The sequence below is a fragment of the Euleptes europaea genome, chromosome 4, assembly GCF_029931775.1.
Source record: "Euleptes europaea isolate rEulEur1 chromosome 4, rEulEur1.hap1, whole genome shotgun sequence".
NCBI classification, from domain to species: domain Eukaryota; kingdom Metazoa; phylum Chordata; class Lepidosauria; order Squamata; family Sphaerodactylidae; genus Euleptes; species Euleptes europaea.
Window position 1 is genome coordinate 116,703,128 of NC_079315.1, and position 16,872 is coordinate 116,719,999.

Sequence of the window (16,872 nt, forward strand, 5' to 3'; positions counted from 1 at the left end):
CTAGTCCAGCATCCTGTCTCACGCAGTGGCCAAACAGTTCCTCTGGAAGTCCAACAATGGGGCATAGAGGCCTTGGCCTTCATAAGAACATCAGAAGAGACCTGCTGGATCAGACCAGTGGTCCATCTAGTCCAGCACTCTGTCTCACAAAGTGGCCCACCAGTTACTCTGGTATATCAGGATTGTCTGGCAGGATCACACCTAGGACCACAATCTGGTATGTCATTTCCAAGTAAAACCATCAGCTAGTACTTATGTAAGTAGGTGCCATCTAGTCACCACTGATTTATGGAGATCCCAGAAAGAGGCGTTCAAGGCAAGTGAGAAGCAGAGGTGGTTTCCCATTGCCTTCCTCTGCAGAGCCTTCCTTGGTGGTTCTCCATCCAAGTACAACCCTGCTTAGCTTCCAAGATCTGATGAGATTGAGCTATACCATGCCACATCACATCAAATAGTGTGTCTCTGTGTTAAATGCTGTCAAGTCGCTTCTGACTCATGGTGACCCCATGTCCTATCTTTGACAGCCTTGCTCAGATCCTGCAAATTGAAGGCTGTGGCTTCCTTTATTGAGTCAATCCATCTCTTGTTGGGTCTTCCTCTTTTCCTGCTGCCTTCAACTTTTCCTAGCATGATTGTCTTTTTCTAGTGACTCTTGTCTTCTCATAATGTGTCCGAAATACAATAGCCTCAGTAGTAGTTGGATCTAAAAGCTCCATGGTGCTAACAGTGGGAGCATCCTCTGATGCAAGAAAACTTCTGACAGAACAGGTGAGTTCCAATTGTGGAAACTTCCAACAGAGTTATCCTCCAGCCCAGCAGCAATGTGGAGGTGGTGAAAAAGTCCTCTCCCTTTCTCATTCCAAGGAAGTCTCCCCCCAAACAAAAAATCCACTTGGCTCTTCTTGACCAGGAAATTCCACATTAATCCATAGGAAGTTTGGGCTTGAGAAAATGGCCTTGAGAGGGAGGGAGCAATAGCCAATCCAACACCCTCCTCCAAGTGAAAACAGTCCAGCCATTTGAATGGCAGGAGTCTTGTGTGTGTGTAAAGTGCCATAAAGTCACAGCTGACTTATGGTGACTCCATAGGATTTTCAGAGATGCTTTGCCATTGCCTGCCTCTGCATGGGCTAAGAGAGTTTGGAGAGAACTGGCCCAAGGTCGCCCAGCAGGCTTCAGGTGGGGGAGTAGGGATTCAAACCCGGTTCTCTGGATCAGAGTCCGCCACTCATGTGGAGTAGCAGGGAATCAAACTTGGTTCTCCAGATTAGAGTCTGCCACTCTGAACCACAACACCACGCTGGCTCATGTTTCCTTTGAAATAGGGGCCTCCACAAAACCACACCCTAGCTCAATAGGCTATAAAACAGTTTAGAATAACGTGTATAGATGTATTGCGAACTAAGCCTCCCCCCCGGCCGTTATAAAACATAGCAAGCAAAATGTCATCCAAAACTGGGAGTTACTGCTGTGCAGATGTCTTCCTGTAGAAACCATCAAGGTATCGTATTTTCACAACGTACCATTTGTAAGTAACTTGACAATTATTTCCCTCTGTTATTATTTATCCTGCCTTACTTCTCATAACGTTGAAAGAAGGGTCTTTTTGTCGGTTAACAAGGTATAATAGCAAGATGTTTTCTTGACAAATGACAGGGTATAAATCAGTTTATATGGCACACTCTGAAACGTTTTTCCCTAATAAAAGGGTAACAAATAATAATGCCAGATGCTTTATTGGATTTCAGTTGCTACCGGAGTTGTTCGCATTGATATGCGCCCGTGGATGTTTCTCGGTAGCACTGGAAATCAGCGATGCTGTAAACTACAAATCCCAAATCCCCTATCCTGTATTGGACACAAAAGAGATGGCATGTCAGTTATTTCCTTCAACAAATCATGTCAAGTGAAGAATAAGTCCTGAACAGCATATTGATACCCTTGGCGATTAAAGTACAAAATTTTGGCTAGATGATTGTCCAGGTCTCACAAATAGCAGAAGGTGTAGTGGTTAAGAGTGGTGGACTCTAATCTGGAGAACCGGGTTTGATCCCCCACTCCTCCACATGAGTGGCAGACTCTAATCTGGTGAACCGGGTTGGTTTCTCCAGTCCTACACATGAAACCTGCTGTGTGACCTTGGGCTAGTCACAGTTCTCTCCAAACTCTCTCAGCCCCACCTACCTCACAAGGTGCTTGTTGTGGGGAGAGGAAGGAAAGGTGATTGTAAGCCACTTTGAGACTCCTTGCAGGTAGAGAAAAGCGGGCTACAAAAACCAACTCTTCTTCTTCTTCTTCTTCTTCCTTCTGAGAATGCAGATAGGGGCTCACAAGACTGAGTGTTCCTCTATAAAGAAAAATCCCTGCACATAGAAAACTAGATATCAGGAAGAGAGTTTCTATTCCAGCAGTCTTCCCTCCCTGCATGATCCCAATCCAATTTACCTTTTACAGATAGACAGAGATCAATTTTGTTATGTCTGTTTTGGCCCTTAGCCATTCCGCTACCCTTGTTCCTATCTGGAGCTAACACTCAACCGTGGAAAAGTACAAGTCAGAAAACCCTGCCATTATGAAAGCTGCATTTTTTCACATTTCAGATAAATATGTAGAACGTGCGATGCCCCTCCTTGGAAAAGTGAAGATATTCACAGAAATAACCGGGCAAGACTTGTACATGCCAATGCAGTGACTATTTCATATTTGGCACAACTGTAAATGTGTTACATTCAAATGGTCATAAGTACTGCAGTTATGCAACAAGTTCATCTTCAGCCTCAGATCTGGGTACTCAGAGAAAAAAATACAGGTGCTCAGCTAGCCCAGGGTTGCCAACCTCCAGCTGGGGACAGGAGATCTCTTGGAATTAGTACTGATCCCTAAACGACAGAGATCAGTTCCCCTGGAGAAAATGGCAGCTTTGGAGGGTGGGGTCCATGGCATAATACCCCACAGAGATCCTGCCCATACCCAAATTCCTCCTTCCCCAGGCTCTACCCTCCAAATCTCCATGTATTTCCCACCCCAGAGTTGGCAACTCTAAACTAGCCCTATCTCATCAGATCTTGGAAGCTAAGCAGGTTCTGCCCTGGTTAGTATTTGGTTGGGAGACCACCAAGGAAGTCCAGGGTCGCTACACAGAGGCAGGCAATGGCAAACCATCTCTGTTTGTCTCTTGCCTTGAAAACACTATGGGGTCAGCTGTTACTTGATGGTATTTTCTACCACCATCACTTGGACAGAATAATAGTTCAGAGCTCCAAGGACATCAGTAAGGTTGTCATCCTGGCTCCTGCAAATAGTGGATTCTTTTGGGGGGAGAGGAATGCTTGAAAAACAGTGTTGTGTACATCACAGGGCTCCAGGAGTTCCTCAGATCTCTATGGTAAAGACAGCATGATGTCACTTGTGGGCTTTTGCAGGAAGTGATACTGTGACGCACATGACACTGTTTCCGCACTTCCCTTTCATGGCTCTGAGGAAAGCAATGGAAGCGCCACAGCAAAAGTGGGAGAATGCCCGCTGAAACCAGTCAAGTGGCAACTCTACGTCAAAGGTGTAACAGCAGGTTGGTTCAGAGCCAACGTGGTGTAGTGGTTAAGAACAGCAAAATCTAATCTGGAGGACCAGGTTAGATTCCCCACTCCTCCACATGACGCCTGCTGGGTGACCTTGGGCCAGTCGCAGTTCTTTCAGAACTCTCTGCCCCACCTACCTCACAAAGGTGTCTGTTGTGGAAAGAGGGGGGGAAGGTGATTGTAAGCCACTTTTAGACTCCTTAATGTAAAGAAAAATGGGATATAAAAAAAAATCTTCTTCTTGAATCCCAACCCCTTTTCTTTCTTTAGCCAAATTCAAGGCTGCTCTCAACCTTCCATCCCTTCTGGGTAGGGTTGCCAACCTCCAGGTACTGAAGTATATACTAGTTAGCCTGCCGTATTGTGTGTTGACTAAAGATAAACCAGCAGTATTGCCAAACAGAAAACCATTTAGTAAGTATGCTCTATTGTGTGAATAACTAACAATAGAGCATACTGACTAAATGGTTTTCTGTTTGGCAATACTGCTGATTTATCTTGAGTCAACCTTCAGGTACTAGCTGGAGATCTCCTGCTATTACAACTGATCTCCAGCCGATAGAGATCCATTCACCTGGAGAAAATGGCTCCTTTGGCGATTGGACTCTATGGCATTTAAGTCCCTCCCCTCCCAAACCCCGCCCTCCTCAAGCTCCGCCCCCAAATATCCTGCCGATAGTGAAGAGGGACCTGGCAATCCTAATACCATTGAAGTCCCTCCCCTCCTCAGGCTCCACCCCACAACCCTCCCGCCGATGGCGAAGAGGGACCTGACAACCCTACTTCTGGGGTATATTGAGGCCTTTTTAAAAGATTATTTTGGTTAATTAGAAAGTCTTGTTTTCTTCTGCACACCTGGAAAGCCTTCAAAGAAAGTGAGCCAGCATGGTGTAGTAATGGTTAAGAGCTGTGGAATCTAATCTGGAGAACCAGGTTTGATTCTCCACTCCTCCACATGAGTGGCTCTAATCTGGTGAACCGGGTTAGTTTCCCCACTCCTACACATGAAGCCAGCTGGGTGACCTTGGGCCAGTCACAGTTCTGTACAAACTCTCTCAGCCCCACCTATTTCACAAGGTGTATGCTGTGGGGAGAAGGGAAGGCAATTGGAAGCCGTTTTGAGACTCCTTAAGGTAGAGAAAATCATGGTATGAAAACCAACTCTTCTTTTTCAATGAAGTTTTAAAATTGATGATACAGGATTTCCTTTGGAGGAAAGTAGGCACAAAGAAGATGCCTTCCTGAGAGAAACTCAAGAGTGCACAAAAGGCCTGTTTGATGTCTTTTCTGTCTGATAAGTACAATGCCTTATAACAGGAAATGTTGGATGTCGAGTTTGGGTGCTGGGAGATTTCACGAGCTGAAGAACACGTGTACCCGTGAGATACACCTTCCTCCCATGAATTGTATTTTTTGCCCCGTTCCTCCTTCGGTTCTGTGCTTTTCAGCATATTAAATGTAAAATAAAGCGAGGCATCGAAGCAGGTTGCCATGGGGCATGCTAGGGAAAGGACATAAAAGGATCAGGAGGTGGTGGTAATGATGAGATGCTTTTTGGATAAAAGACACACGACGATGGAGCTGTCTAATTAGTTCTGGAATTTCTAACACACATGCGTGAGCAGGGAAATCTCATTCTGGGTGAATGAATATTTCAAACTTCAGTTCTCCAGGAATCTCTGCACGACAGAGGTTAAACCAATGACAGCCAGCGCTGTAAGTGAGCGCGCTAGCTTTCTCATGCACAAGTTGTATTTAGATGGAGACCATGCTCTACGAGGAAAGGCATGTTGCAATTTTAACGAACACATTGTATGATGTGTCTTGGGGTGTATCAACAGCGGTATTGGGGTGTATCAACAGGAGCATAACATCCAAATTGCAAGATAAACACATGAACACATGAAGCTGCGTTATATTGAATCAGACCCTTGGTACATCAAAGTCAGTATTGCCTACTCAGACAAGCAGCCGCTCTCCAGGGTCTCAGGCAGAGGTCTTTCACATCAACTACTCACCTAGTCCCTTTAACTGGAGATGCTGGGGAGTGAACCTGGGACCTTCTGCATGCCAAGCAGATGCTCTACCACTGAGTCGCAGCCCCTCCCCGTAGTCATAATACTGCTGTACATTGCATTGGTCAGGCTGCACCTGGAGTATTGTGTGCAGTTCTGGAGGCCTCATTTCAAAAAGGTTGTGGACAGAATGGAGCGGGTGCAGAGGAGAGCGATGACCAAGACTAAGCCCTATGAAGAAAGGCTGAGGGACTTGGGAATGCTCAGTTTGGAGAAGAGGAGGTTGGGGGGGGGCATGATTGCAGTCTATAAGCATTTTAAAGGCTGTCACTTAGAAAATGGCAGGGAGCTGTTCCTATAGGAAGCAGAGGATAGGACTCACAAAAATGGGTAAAAAGTACCGGCGGAAAGGTACCAGCTGGATATTAGAGGGGGGGGGGAAATCTTTACAGTAAGAGTAGTTCAGTAGTGGAATGGGCTGCCTAGGGAGGTGGTGAGCTCCCCCTCACTGGCAGTCTTCAAGCAGCTGGTGGATGACCACTTGTTGGGGATTTTTGAGGCTGATCCTGCATTGAGCAGGGGGTTGGACTAGATGGTCTGTATGGTCCCCTTCCAACTCCACGATTCTATGATTTTGTGATTCTATGTCCATATACTCTATGGAATTTCCACAACGGTTTATTAAGCCCAGAGAATCACAGCTGAAGGTTGCCCCGAGTAACTAAAACCTGTTGAGGTCACTCACCTCTCCCCAAAACTCACCTTACATAAACTCCACCCCCCAAATCTGGAATTGGCAGCTCTACATAATACATTTCTTACAGTGGAATGATATGAGACACGGAGCTCTCACCTATTGATGACATGGCCATGTTGAAATGCTCAGTTTCTTTCTGGGGGAAATGAGAGCGCTAATGCTGGAAAATGTGACAACCTGGTTTCTGACAGATTGCCCCGAGCATCTCTGTGATCTTCCCAACCGAGGCTGTGTTGGCTGACACGGAAGAGTTGAGAAGGCCGGAGTTTGGCAGGTGGTGACTCGAAACGAACAAACAAAACCTTGTCATTCACAGCTTTTCCGCCTGTCTCTTCAGATCTCTTGTGTCCAAGTTGTTTTTTTCCTTGCAACAGTTATTCAAACATCGAGTAAAGGTCATATTTTCAACTGAGAAGGATGGCCTGATCTACAAACAGTTTTGCTCCTGTTGGATGCAAGAAATAGACAAGAAATTATTAATGAACATATGAGCATATGAAGCTGCCTTATACTGAATCACACAGCAACCCTATGTTGATGCCTACTCTACAATGAGTTGAATCAATAGAGAGGGTTCTTCCCATCCAATTCCAATCCTCCTTCCCAATTAGTGATGCCAACCCCTGGAATTACAGCTCATCTTCAGACTACAGAACCCTATTCCCAGTCTACCCCTGATTCTGCCAGATGTAGGGTTTCCAACCTCCAGGTATTAGGTGGACATCTCCAGCCGATAGAGATCAGTTCCCCTGGAGAAAATGGCCACCTTGGCAATTGGACTCTATGACGTTGAAGTCCCTCCCCTCCTCAAGCCCCGCCCTCCTCAGGCTATGCCCAAAAAAGCTCCCGCTGGTGGCAAAGAGAGACCTGGCAACCCTAGCCACATGCCTTCAAACAGTACAAAGTGAGATGATGCACTGGAAAAATGGGTTGTGCTCTGCTTTGATCATGCACAACAAGATTTAGTGAAAGCCTCTTTATGGGAATCTGATTTAGAACATCAAGCTGAACAAAATCCCACTTGTCTTTGAAGACGCACTGCAACTTCACCTCCAATGGAAAGTCACACCAGAGGGCCCTATTGTGGCCTTGCCCCTCTGTGAGTGATGATTTCCTTCTTCCCTGGAAGGTCTTTCTAGACTGCAGGAAAGGCTGAGCAAGCCCCCTCATTCATCATTCTCTGTCAATTCTTATCTTACCAATGTGTTACATTCTGCCTTAACTCAGAGCGTCATGGCGGGGATCGATGACATTAGCTTAATGAAGATACTACTCAAGTGTTGTACTTAATGAGATGGGCCAACCTTCTCAATAAGCTCTGACATAAAAAAAGTCTTGCTATTTTTTTTAAATCATACTTCTTAAATAATCGTACAATCATAGAGTTGGAAGGGACCACTAGGGTCATCTAGTCCAACCCCCTGCATAATGCAGGAAATTCAAACTATCTCCCCCCCACACAAACCCAGTGACCCCTACTATATGGCCATAAGATGGCAACAAAACCCCTCCAGGATCCCTGGACAATCTGGCCTGAAGAAAAATGGCTTCCTGACCCTCGAGTGGCAACTGGCATTACCCTAAGCATGTCAGAAAGGGCCATGAGAGCCAAACACTGATGCAACCCTTCCTGCCCTCCCTCTCATGATCTGCCTAAGTTTACAGAATCAGCATTGCTGTCAGATGGCTATCTAGCCCCTTCTTAAAAACCTCCAAAGAAGGAGAGCCCACTACCTCCTGAGGAAGCCTGTTCCACTGAGGAACTGTTCCAATGGTCAAAAAGTCCTTCCTAACGTTTAGCCGGAAATTCGTTTGATTTAATTTCAATCCATTGGTTCTGGTCCGACCTTCTAATGGCCGATCAGAATTTTTGCTGGGCGAGATCCTCGCCTGGCCCCGCCCACTTTCTAAAGATAGTGGTGCCATATTGGGCCACTTTCTAAAGTGCCAAGAAAGGTCTCAACGGGTGCCACGTTGGGTACACCTGTAGTAGTTCATGGGCTGGAAACCAACACCGTGAACTGACACTAGAGACCCACAAGATTTTTGGGATATAAGCTTTCAAGAGTCAACCTGATAGAAATGAACCCAACAGATGACTTTAAGTTGAAATGGCAGCCATTATATGATAAATACTTGTGATTTCTATTTTTTTTAACTCCTTAGTATCTAATGCAATATTTAACATTTGAACTATGAAATTTAAACTTAGTTGACATATAAGTGTGTACGTATTTTTAGGACCATAACAGCTAAAATCTGATTATTATTCAACTTCTTAATCTCTCCTTAATTTCTTAATTCTTTAATGTATAAGTTAGAAGACTGATAATTAAATAATTAGTGTTAGAAAGCAAGGAGCTAATTCCATATCTGATGATTGGTGTAAGGGATACGATTGATACTTGGACACAGATACATCTCAATTTTTAATTTTTATTTTTTTACTGTTTCCTTTATTCCCGTTTGCTTTATCTGTGTGTGTGTGTTAAGTGCCGTCAAGTCGCTTCTGACTCATGGCGACCCTATGAACGAAAGTCCTCCAAAATGTCCTATCTGACAGCCTTGCTCAGATCCTGCAAATTGAAGGCTGTGGCTTCCTTTATTGAGTCAATCCATCTCTTGTTGGGTCTTCCTCTTTTCCTGCTGCCCTCAACTTTTCCTAGCATGACTGTCTTTTCCAGTGACTCTTGTCGTCTCATGACGCGACCAAAATACGATAGCCTCAGTTTAGTCATTTTATGGTCAGTTCAGGCTTGATTTGATCTATAACCCACTGATTTGTTTTTTGGGCAGTGTTTTTTCTGTACCCCCTGTATTAAAGAAAAGAGTCAAAGCTCCCTTCCACAGGTAAAAATAAAGGCATTGGTTTTCATACATCTTCCCTCATGAAACATTGCATAATGTTGTTGACATTCCCATAGGTATCCATGCAGAAATGTGTGGGTTTTTTTTTTTTAATGCATTTCTCTCCCACTCATCAAAAATGGTAGCAAAGGCATCACAATCAGCACAGCTTTATAGATTACAGAGAATTTTGAAGATGCACAATTTTTGGGGGGGAAAATCGACCCTTAATCACTCTTCTCGATGATTGATGCCAAAATCTTCACAGCCCTGTTAGACACAGAGTTATCCAGGAATGCCGCCAGGTGATCAGAGTGTCTTATGTGTTCAGGTCCTGAGGCCATCTTCTTGAAAAAGTTTTTTTTTTTTTTTTGGTATAATGTTGCCTTAAACTCCCCCATCAATCCTGACTATGACAAGAGGAAGCTTTGAGGAATACAATGCCAAGGATAAGAGTGTCACTTCTGAGCCGATTCAGCCAGTTTCTCTCATCTTGGCAGTGTTAAATTGCAGATTGATTTAGTGGTTTCTACACCTAATCAGTATAAACAGTGTGAAGTCCGTGACTGTTGCTTTGTGCAGCTGATATTCAGAGGGAGACCATTTTCTTGGTTGGCAGATAAAAATGAGAAAATTGCAAACTGGAGCTGTGATTTAGGGATGGTCATCTGTTATGACACCACTATTAGCCTCGATTAGTAGAAGGGCCTCTCTTAGGGTTGCCATATGCCTGGTTCCGTCAGGCAATCACCCACCAAGAAGAAGAAAAAGAAGAAGAAGAAGAAGAAGAAGAAGAAGAAGAAGAAGAGGAGGAGGAGGAGGAGGAGGAGGAGGAGGAGGAGGAGTTGGGTTTTATATGTTGACTTTCTCTCCCACTTAAGGAAGAATCAAACTGGCTTACAATCACCTTTCCTTCCCCTCCCCACAGCAGACACCCTGTGAGGTAGGTGGGGCTGAGAGAGTGTGACTAGCCCAAGGTCACCTAGCTGGCTTCATGTGAAGGAATGGGGAAACCAACCCAGTTCACCAGATTAGCGTCCGCTGCTCATGTGGAGGAGTGGGGAATCAAACCCGGCTCTCCAGATCAGAGTCCAATACTCCAAACCACCACTCTTAACCACTACACCATGCTGGCTGCTTGTGGAAGCGCTCCTGCTTCCTCTCTGGTGGCGATCCCGCATGCATGCAGCCACGACGACATCACTTCCAGGATAAACCCAGAAGCGCAGCATCACGCGGGATGGGGGGAGATTGCAAGAGCGTCCTGCATGATTCCATGTTTCTGGGTTTAGGTGGTGTAGTGGTCAAAGCAGTGGTTTGGAGTGGTGAACTCTGTCCTGTAGAACCAGGTTTGATTCCCCTCTCCTCCACATGAGTGGCGGACACTAATCTGGGGTCCCCCCAAAATCTCCAGGTATTTCCCAACCCAGAGCTAGCAATCCTGGCTTCCACTTAGTTTCTTACAGGCCCTGAATTCCTAGTCTCTTTCCTGTTGTCTGCCTACCGTCCATTGGCTTCCTTAATCTTGACCCTGCCAAACTTTGCCTCCATTCTCTGATCCATGACATAGCTCAATAGAGATCTCAAGAACAAATGAAACTGAGTTAACCAACCTGGCTTTTACAACTAACGAAGGGCAGCCAGGCTGAAAGCGTACCTCGACAAGAGGTTTTGCCCCAATTATCATTCCACCTGCGACCTGCTCACTCTTGCCATGGCAACCCTCTGCCTCTAATGACTGGCAGGCTGTCTCGGGCCGAGAGCGCCGATCACCACCGCTGCAGGTGTGCGGGCGCACAGGGCGATTTCTATCGCCCGCCTCGGAGACCCACCCCCCAGATCTGCCAAGCCGATTTAGCGTCTCGAGTTAATAACTCTCCGAGCAAAACACACACTTCAGATTCGAGCCGGATGCTGTGCCGACAGAGTTTGAGGGAGAGGTAAACACAGTCGGGGTCCGATCCGGGATGGAAAAGGTTTTTCTTTGTAATAATATCTCCAAGGCACCGTTAGGCTATTGATTTGTTTGCTGGCTCGCTCCCTCCCAAGGTGATGTAGGAAAACGAAAATCCCTGTCAGATGAGGCCGGGAGATTGGTGACGCCTGCCCAGCTGCACCCTACTCTTGGCAATCCCCCCCTCCTTCCTGTCCTTTTGGTGTGCGGCAGCTGACCTTAGCCTGGCATTAGCTGTCTTTAAAGATGGCAGGTCATCCATCACTGCCTCCACCCGCTGTCAGCGTTCCATTTAATCTCACTTGTAATTTTCGGAGGGGAGGCTGGCAAAAGCCACAACCGGAATTTTAATGGGGGTGAAAAAAATGCGGCTCGGGAGCCGATAAATATTTCTTTGCTTTATGGGGTCACAGGGCTGCCCGAAGTACCTGCTAGCAGAAACATTCCCGCAAGTTTGGAAACGCCGTCTCTTTTTATAGCGCCATAGCTTTAAAAAGCAATGATCGCCCTCCAGTATTCTGCTACAAGTTGGTTAGTGGCTAGGGCAAAGAGGGTCTTGAAAGAATCATGAGCATCTGGAAGGCACTTCCAAGGTGGACATGTGAAGCCGCCTTGCTCAAAGATCAGACCATTGCTACATCGAGCTCAGGATTGCTGCCTCTGACTAGCATAAATTCTTATATTTCTGCTAATTGTAACAAGCTCTTAAACCCTTATGTCCTGTTTATGTCTAATTTTTATTCTATTGGATGAGCGACTGCATGAGGCTACCTTATATCAACCTCTAGACCATCTAACGCAATACAATCTGTATTGAGAGTCAGATGATGTCCAAGGTCTCAAGCTAGGGTTGCCAGGTCACATGAACACATGAAGCTGCCTTCTACTGAATCAGACCCTTGGTCCGTCAAAGTCAGTATCGCCTACTCAGACCCGCAGCAGCTCCCCAGGGTCTCAGGCCGAGGTCTTTCACATCACCTACTTGCCTAGTCCCTTCAACTGGAGACATCAGGGATTGAAGCCGAGACCTTCTGCATGCCAAGCAGATTCTCTACCACTGAGACACTCCCCACCCCGGCAACCATCAGGAGCTTTCTGGAGCTGGGGCAATGCAGCCCAGAAGTGATGAGAACGATCTAGCAATCTCTTCTGAAAACTCTATGGGAACCATAAAGTTTATGGGGGACAGTGCTACAGCACCCATGTCACTCCTGGGTTAGCTCTTCAGCTGGCCCTCTTCCTCCCACCAACCAGCTGAGGGTCGGCGGGCAGCCCAGTCAATTGGTGGGCATTTTCCTACCAATACTGGGCAATTGGCAAGCCTATCTCAAGCAGAGATGTATCCATCCTGATACATAATTAAGTACCCAAAAGTCAAGAAAAAATAAACAAACATCCTAGGCCAAAGGTTATATAATCTAAACATTATGTCAGTACAAAATCTGTATATATTTATTTTAGGATAAACTCTAATACCACATATATACACGTATAAGGCGCTGCAAAAGCCTACCGAACTGACATATCGTATAACACAATAAGACATAAAATCACACAAAAATCCTTATGATTTGGATTGGAGCTCTCTCAGTCCCACCTTCCTCACAGGGTGTCTGTTGTGGGGAGGGGAAGGGAAGGCGATTGTAAGCCGGTTTGATTCTTCCTTAAGTGATAAAGTCAGCATATAAAAACCAACTCTTCTTCTTCTTCTTCTCCTTCTTCTTCTTCTTCTCCTCCTCCTCCTCCTCCTCCTCCTCCTCCACATGAAGCCAGCTGGGTGACCTTGGGCAAGTCACACTCTCTCAGCCCCACCTACCTCATAGGGTGTCTGTTGTGGGGAGGGGAAGGGAAGGCGATTGTAAGCTGGTTTGATTCAGCCTTAAGTGGCAGAGAAAGTCAGCATATAACAATCGATTCTTCTTCAATATACCCATTTTCATTTTTTTGAAATGTCACATATAGGCATTGTGGTTGGTTTTGGTTTGTTACCATCACTAATGTTTTTTTGTTTTGTTTTTTGGTTTCTTTCTCTTAACACCATTTCATGGCTCATTTGAAAACAAGTATCACAAAAGGAACATTAACAAACGTGCCAACTTTAAGAGGCGGGGGGACCCATCATGCAGGGGGGGAAAACCTAGTGGTTTGTTTCTCACCGGGGAGAAATGAAATGGGACTATTCAAACCAGATAGCTTTCGAGATAGAGCCCCTTCTTTAAGAAGACAATAACAGTAATCACTTACTGAACAATCCAGCCATAATGCAGAGTCACGGGTATCCCGCCCCCGTCATACAGATACCAGCTTTTTAATATATATTTTGATTGAGAGAGAAAAATCAGCACTAGTGCCTTAAATTGTCTCTCGAAAACCTAAATGGCAACAATTGCAAATGAACCATTGTTGACGGGATATGTTATCTGTAGCCTAACAACCAGTAACAGCTGGCTTGGCTGGCACGGTCTCCAACAGCTGGAACTTCAGAACAGCTATCAAGGGAGGGTTGCCAGATTTCAGATGGTGGCTGGTGATCTCCTGCTATTACAGCTGTTATCCAGCCGACTGAGATCCGTTCACCTGGAGAAAAAGGCTGCTTTGGAAGGTGAACTCTATGGCCTTATACCCCACTGAAGTACCTCCCCTCCCCAAACCCTGCCCTTCTCAGGCTCCACCCCCACAATTTCCAGGTATTTACCAACCCAGAGCTGGCAACCCTATTTCAAGGGGAGCCTGAGAATAGAAGAAGAAGAAGAGTTGGTTTTTATATGCTAACTTTCTCTACCACTTAAGAGAGAATCAAACCAGCTTACAATCAACTTCCCTTCCCCTCCACACAACAGACAACCTGTGAGGTAGGTGAGGCTGAAGGAGTTCTGAGAGAGGAGTGACTAGCCCAAGGTCACCCAGCTGGCTTCATGTGTAGGAGTGGGGAAAGAAATCCAATTCATCAGATTAGCATCTGCCGCTCATGTGGAGGAGTGAGGAATCAAACCCGGTTCTCCAGATTAGAATCCACTGCTCCAAACCATCGCTCTTAACCCCTACAATTGATCTGAAATGTTACCACTGGGGCTGGAAGATGGTAGCAGCAATCTGCCTTTAAAGGAAATACAAAGATACTTCTTCCCGTCCCTGGCTGTCTTTGCATGTCACGTCAATAGAACTATCATGCTGCACTTTCATTTCTGTTTATGTCCAGGAATGTAATAAATCATTGCTGGCTTTGAATTCAGAATAAATCAGAGAGTGGATTGTCAGTCCTTCACAGATGTATTCTGAATGCATCCATGCCATTTGATGATAGCTGCGGACTTTTAACCCGGTGAATTATTGATGGTCCAGCCAATCACAGCAGTGGTGGAAGCCAATGAGTGGCATTATTAGGAAAATATTGTGAGCACGGTCTTGAGATAGGCATCTGGTTCCATAATTGTTAGGGTTGCCAGGTCCCTCTTCATCACCGGTGGGAGGTTTTGGGGGCGGAGACTGAGGAGGGTGGGGTCTGGGGAGGGGAGGGACTTCAATGCCATAGATGCAGAAGGTCCCAGGTTCAATCCCCGGCATCTGCAGTTATTATCCAATAGCATATTAGTATCCAATGGCGTTCCATGTGAACAGACACAATTATTAGGGTTGCCGACCTCCAGTTACTTTTATGGACAGCTATATTGTTCTTATGTGATTCAATGGACAATTTCCCTTGCTATATTGCATATCTTGCTGGACTATTTATGCTAATTGTATAGAAAAACTTTGATTGTGTTTCCCTTTAATTCTTGTATATATGTTCACTTTTTGCACTCACCTGCACTTTTATAAATTTAATATTACCTTGTAGTGCTGTTTGGATCTTTTCCATCATCTATATAGCACTGAGCCTTCATTCTTTCCAGACCTCCAGGTACTAGCTGGAGATCTCCTGCGATTACATCTGATCTCCAGCTGATAGAGATCAGTTCACCTGCAGAAAATGGCCACTTTGGCTATTGGACTCTATGGCATAGAAATCCCTCCCCACCCCCAAAACCTCCCACCAGTGGTGAAGAGTGACCTGGCAACCCCACCAGTTCACAGTCCCTATCCCTTTACCAAAGCATCCTTTTGAACCATGTCATTACAGTTTAGTCCTCTTACCTAATTCAGGCCTCCTGAATTATTCAGTTTTCAATAGTCTGTGGAAAGCAAGGAAAGAAGGAGTCTTCCTAATCTAAGTGGGCAGGCCATTCCATAAATAGGGGATCAGAATTAGGGTTGCCATCTCCAGGTTGGGAAATACTTGGAGATTTTGGGGGTGGAGCCTGGGGCGGGCAGGGTTTAGGGAGGCGAGGGACTTCAATGGGGTATAATGCCATAGAGTCCACCTTCCAAAGCAGCCATTTTCTCCAGGAGAACTGATCTCTGTTGCCTGGAGATCAACTGTAATATCAGGAGATCTCCAGCCACCACCTGGAGGTTGGCAACCCTAGCCATAATGGCGAATGCGTGTGTTAGGGCAGTTATCACTTGCCCATTTCCAGGGTAGCAAGTACGTAAGGCCCCGCTGTCCTGTTATCATGATATCCCACTTAATTACCCTACACAGAAGTGTCAGTTTTTGCAACAGGGGAGGAAAAAAACACAGCCTACTGTATATTCCATTTCCACAATTTAAGTCACCTTTATAGGTTTCATGAAAAAAAATCCTTGCTGTTTCCCTTTGCTTCCACCAGGAGCTCTTGCTTCTCAAACACCCATTTTTCAAACTGAAGGCAAAACTGATGGAACTGTGTTCAAAAACCGCCGTTCTGTCTTCACAGCAAGCATGGGCAATCTCAGCCCGTGATGCATAGCCTGCTTCTTACTGGGTGAAAGATAGACAGTACCGTGGCTAACCGATCTAGGCAGAAAGTCCTCAGTTCAGAGAAAGGCATCCTTAGATGTGTTTGAATAGCATCTGTTTGGCATCTGGCGTCTCTTTAACAATTTCCAATCTTTTTTGACGTAGGTGTCCAGAGAAGAAGGTATGAACTTAGCCAGACAATATGGCTGCCCCTTCTTTGAGACTTCCGCCGCCTTTCATTTCTACATCGACGACGTCTTTTACAGACTGGTGAGGGAAATCCGGAAGAGGGAGACGTCTCTCCCTCTAGCAGAAGGGAAGTTGAAAAGCAAAGACAGTCTGTGGCAGAAACTGAAAGGGTCTTTGAAGAAGAAAAAGGAGAGTCCTTCTTGACAGCCCTTTCCATCTGGTTAGCTGCATCGCCTGAAAATTGCCTGGAGCCCATTCTCTGAAACAATTCCAAACGGCGTCATCTTCTATGGTCTTATTTTCAGGAGCCCTTCTGCACAGAGCAAGTTGTCTAACTTCGGGAGAGCTATGCGCAAGATGGGAAACGCACCCCTTCTGGTTCATGATTAAAACAAGCTGGAAATGTATGTAATGCATTGCTTTTTTAAAAAAAAAAATGGCACTTGAATGTCTTTTATTTGACCATGATGTTCAAAGCTCATAAAACAGTGACATGAAAAATAGTCAAAATGCAAATGAAGGGGAAAAAAAAACATTCAACAAGCACAAGGAGCTTGTTTTACCAGCAGATATATTTGTTTCATTGCTATGTATGTATTTTTGATAATGCATCATTTGAGGATGTGTAGCTATACGTGTAACCTTCCCGTCCTTTAAAAAAAAATTGGCTTGGATCCAGAGAGTCCCAGGTATGACAACAAGATGTTTTGGTC

General features: G+C 45.4%; 1 protein-coding gene across 1 annotated transcript in view; it reads left to right on the plus strand.

Annotated features, from left to right (window-relative positions):
• RIT2 (Ras like without CAAX 2) overlaps nt 1-16,363 on the plus strand; it is a 191,129-nt gene extending 174,766 nt beyond the window's left edge. The window contains exon 5 of the mRNA XM_056848687.1: nt 16,136-16,363. Within this exon, the coding sequence (XP_056704665.1) occupies nt 16,136-16,363 (228 nt within the window). The remainder of the gene's footprint in view (nt 1-16,135) is intronic.
• Nucleotides 16,364-16,872: the final 509 nt, after the last annotated feature.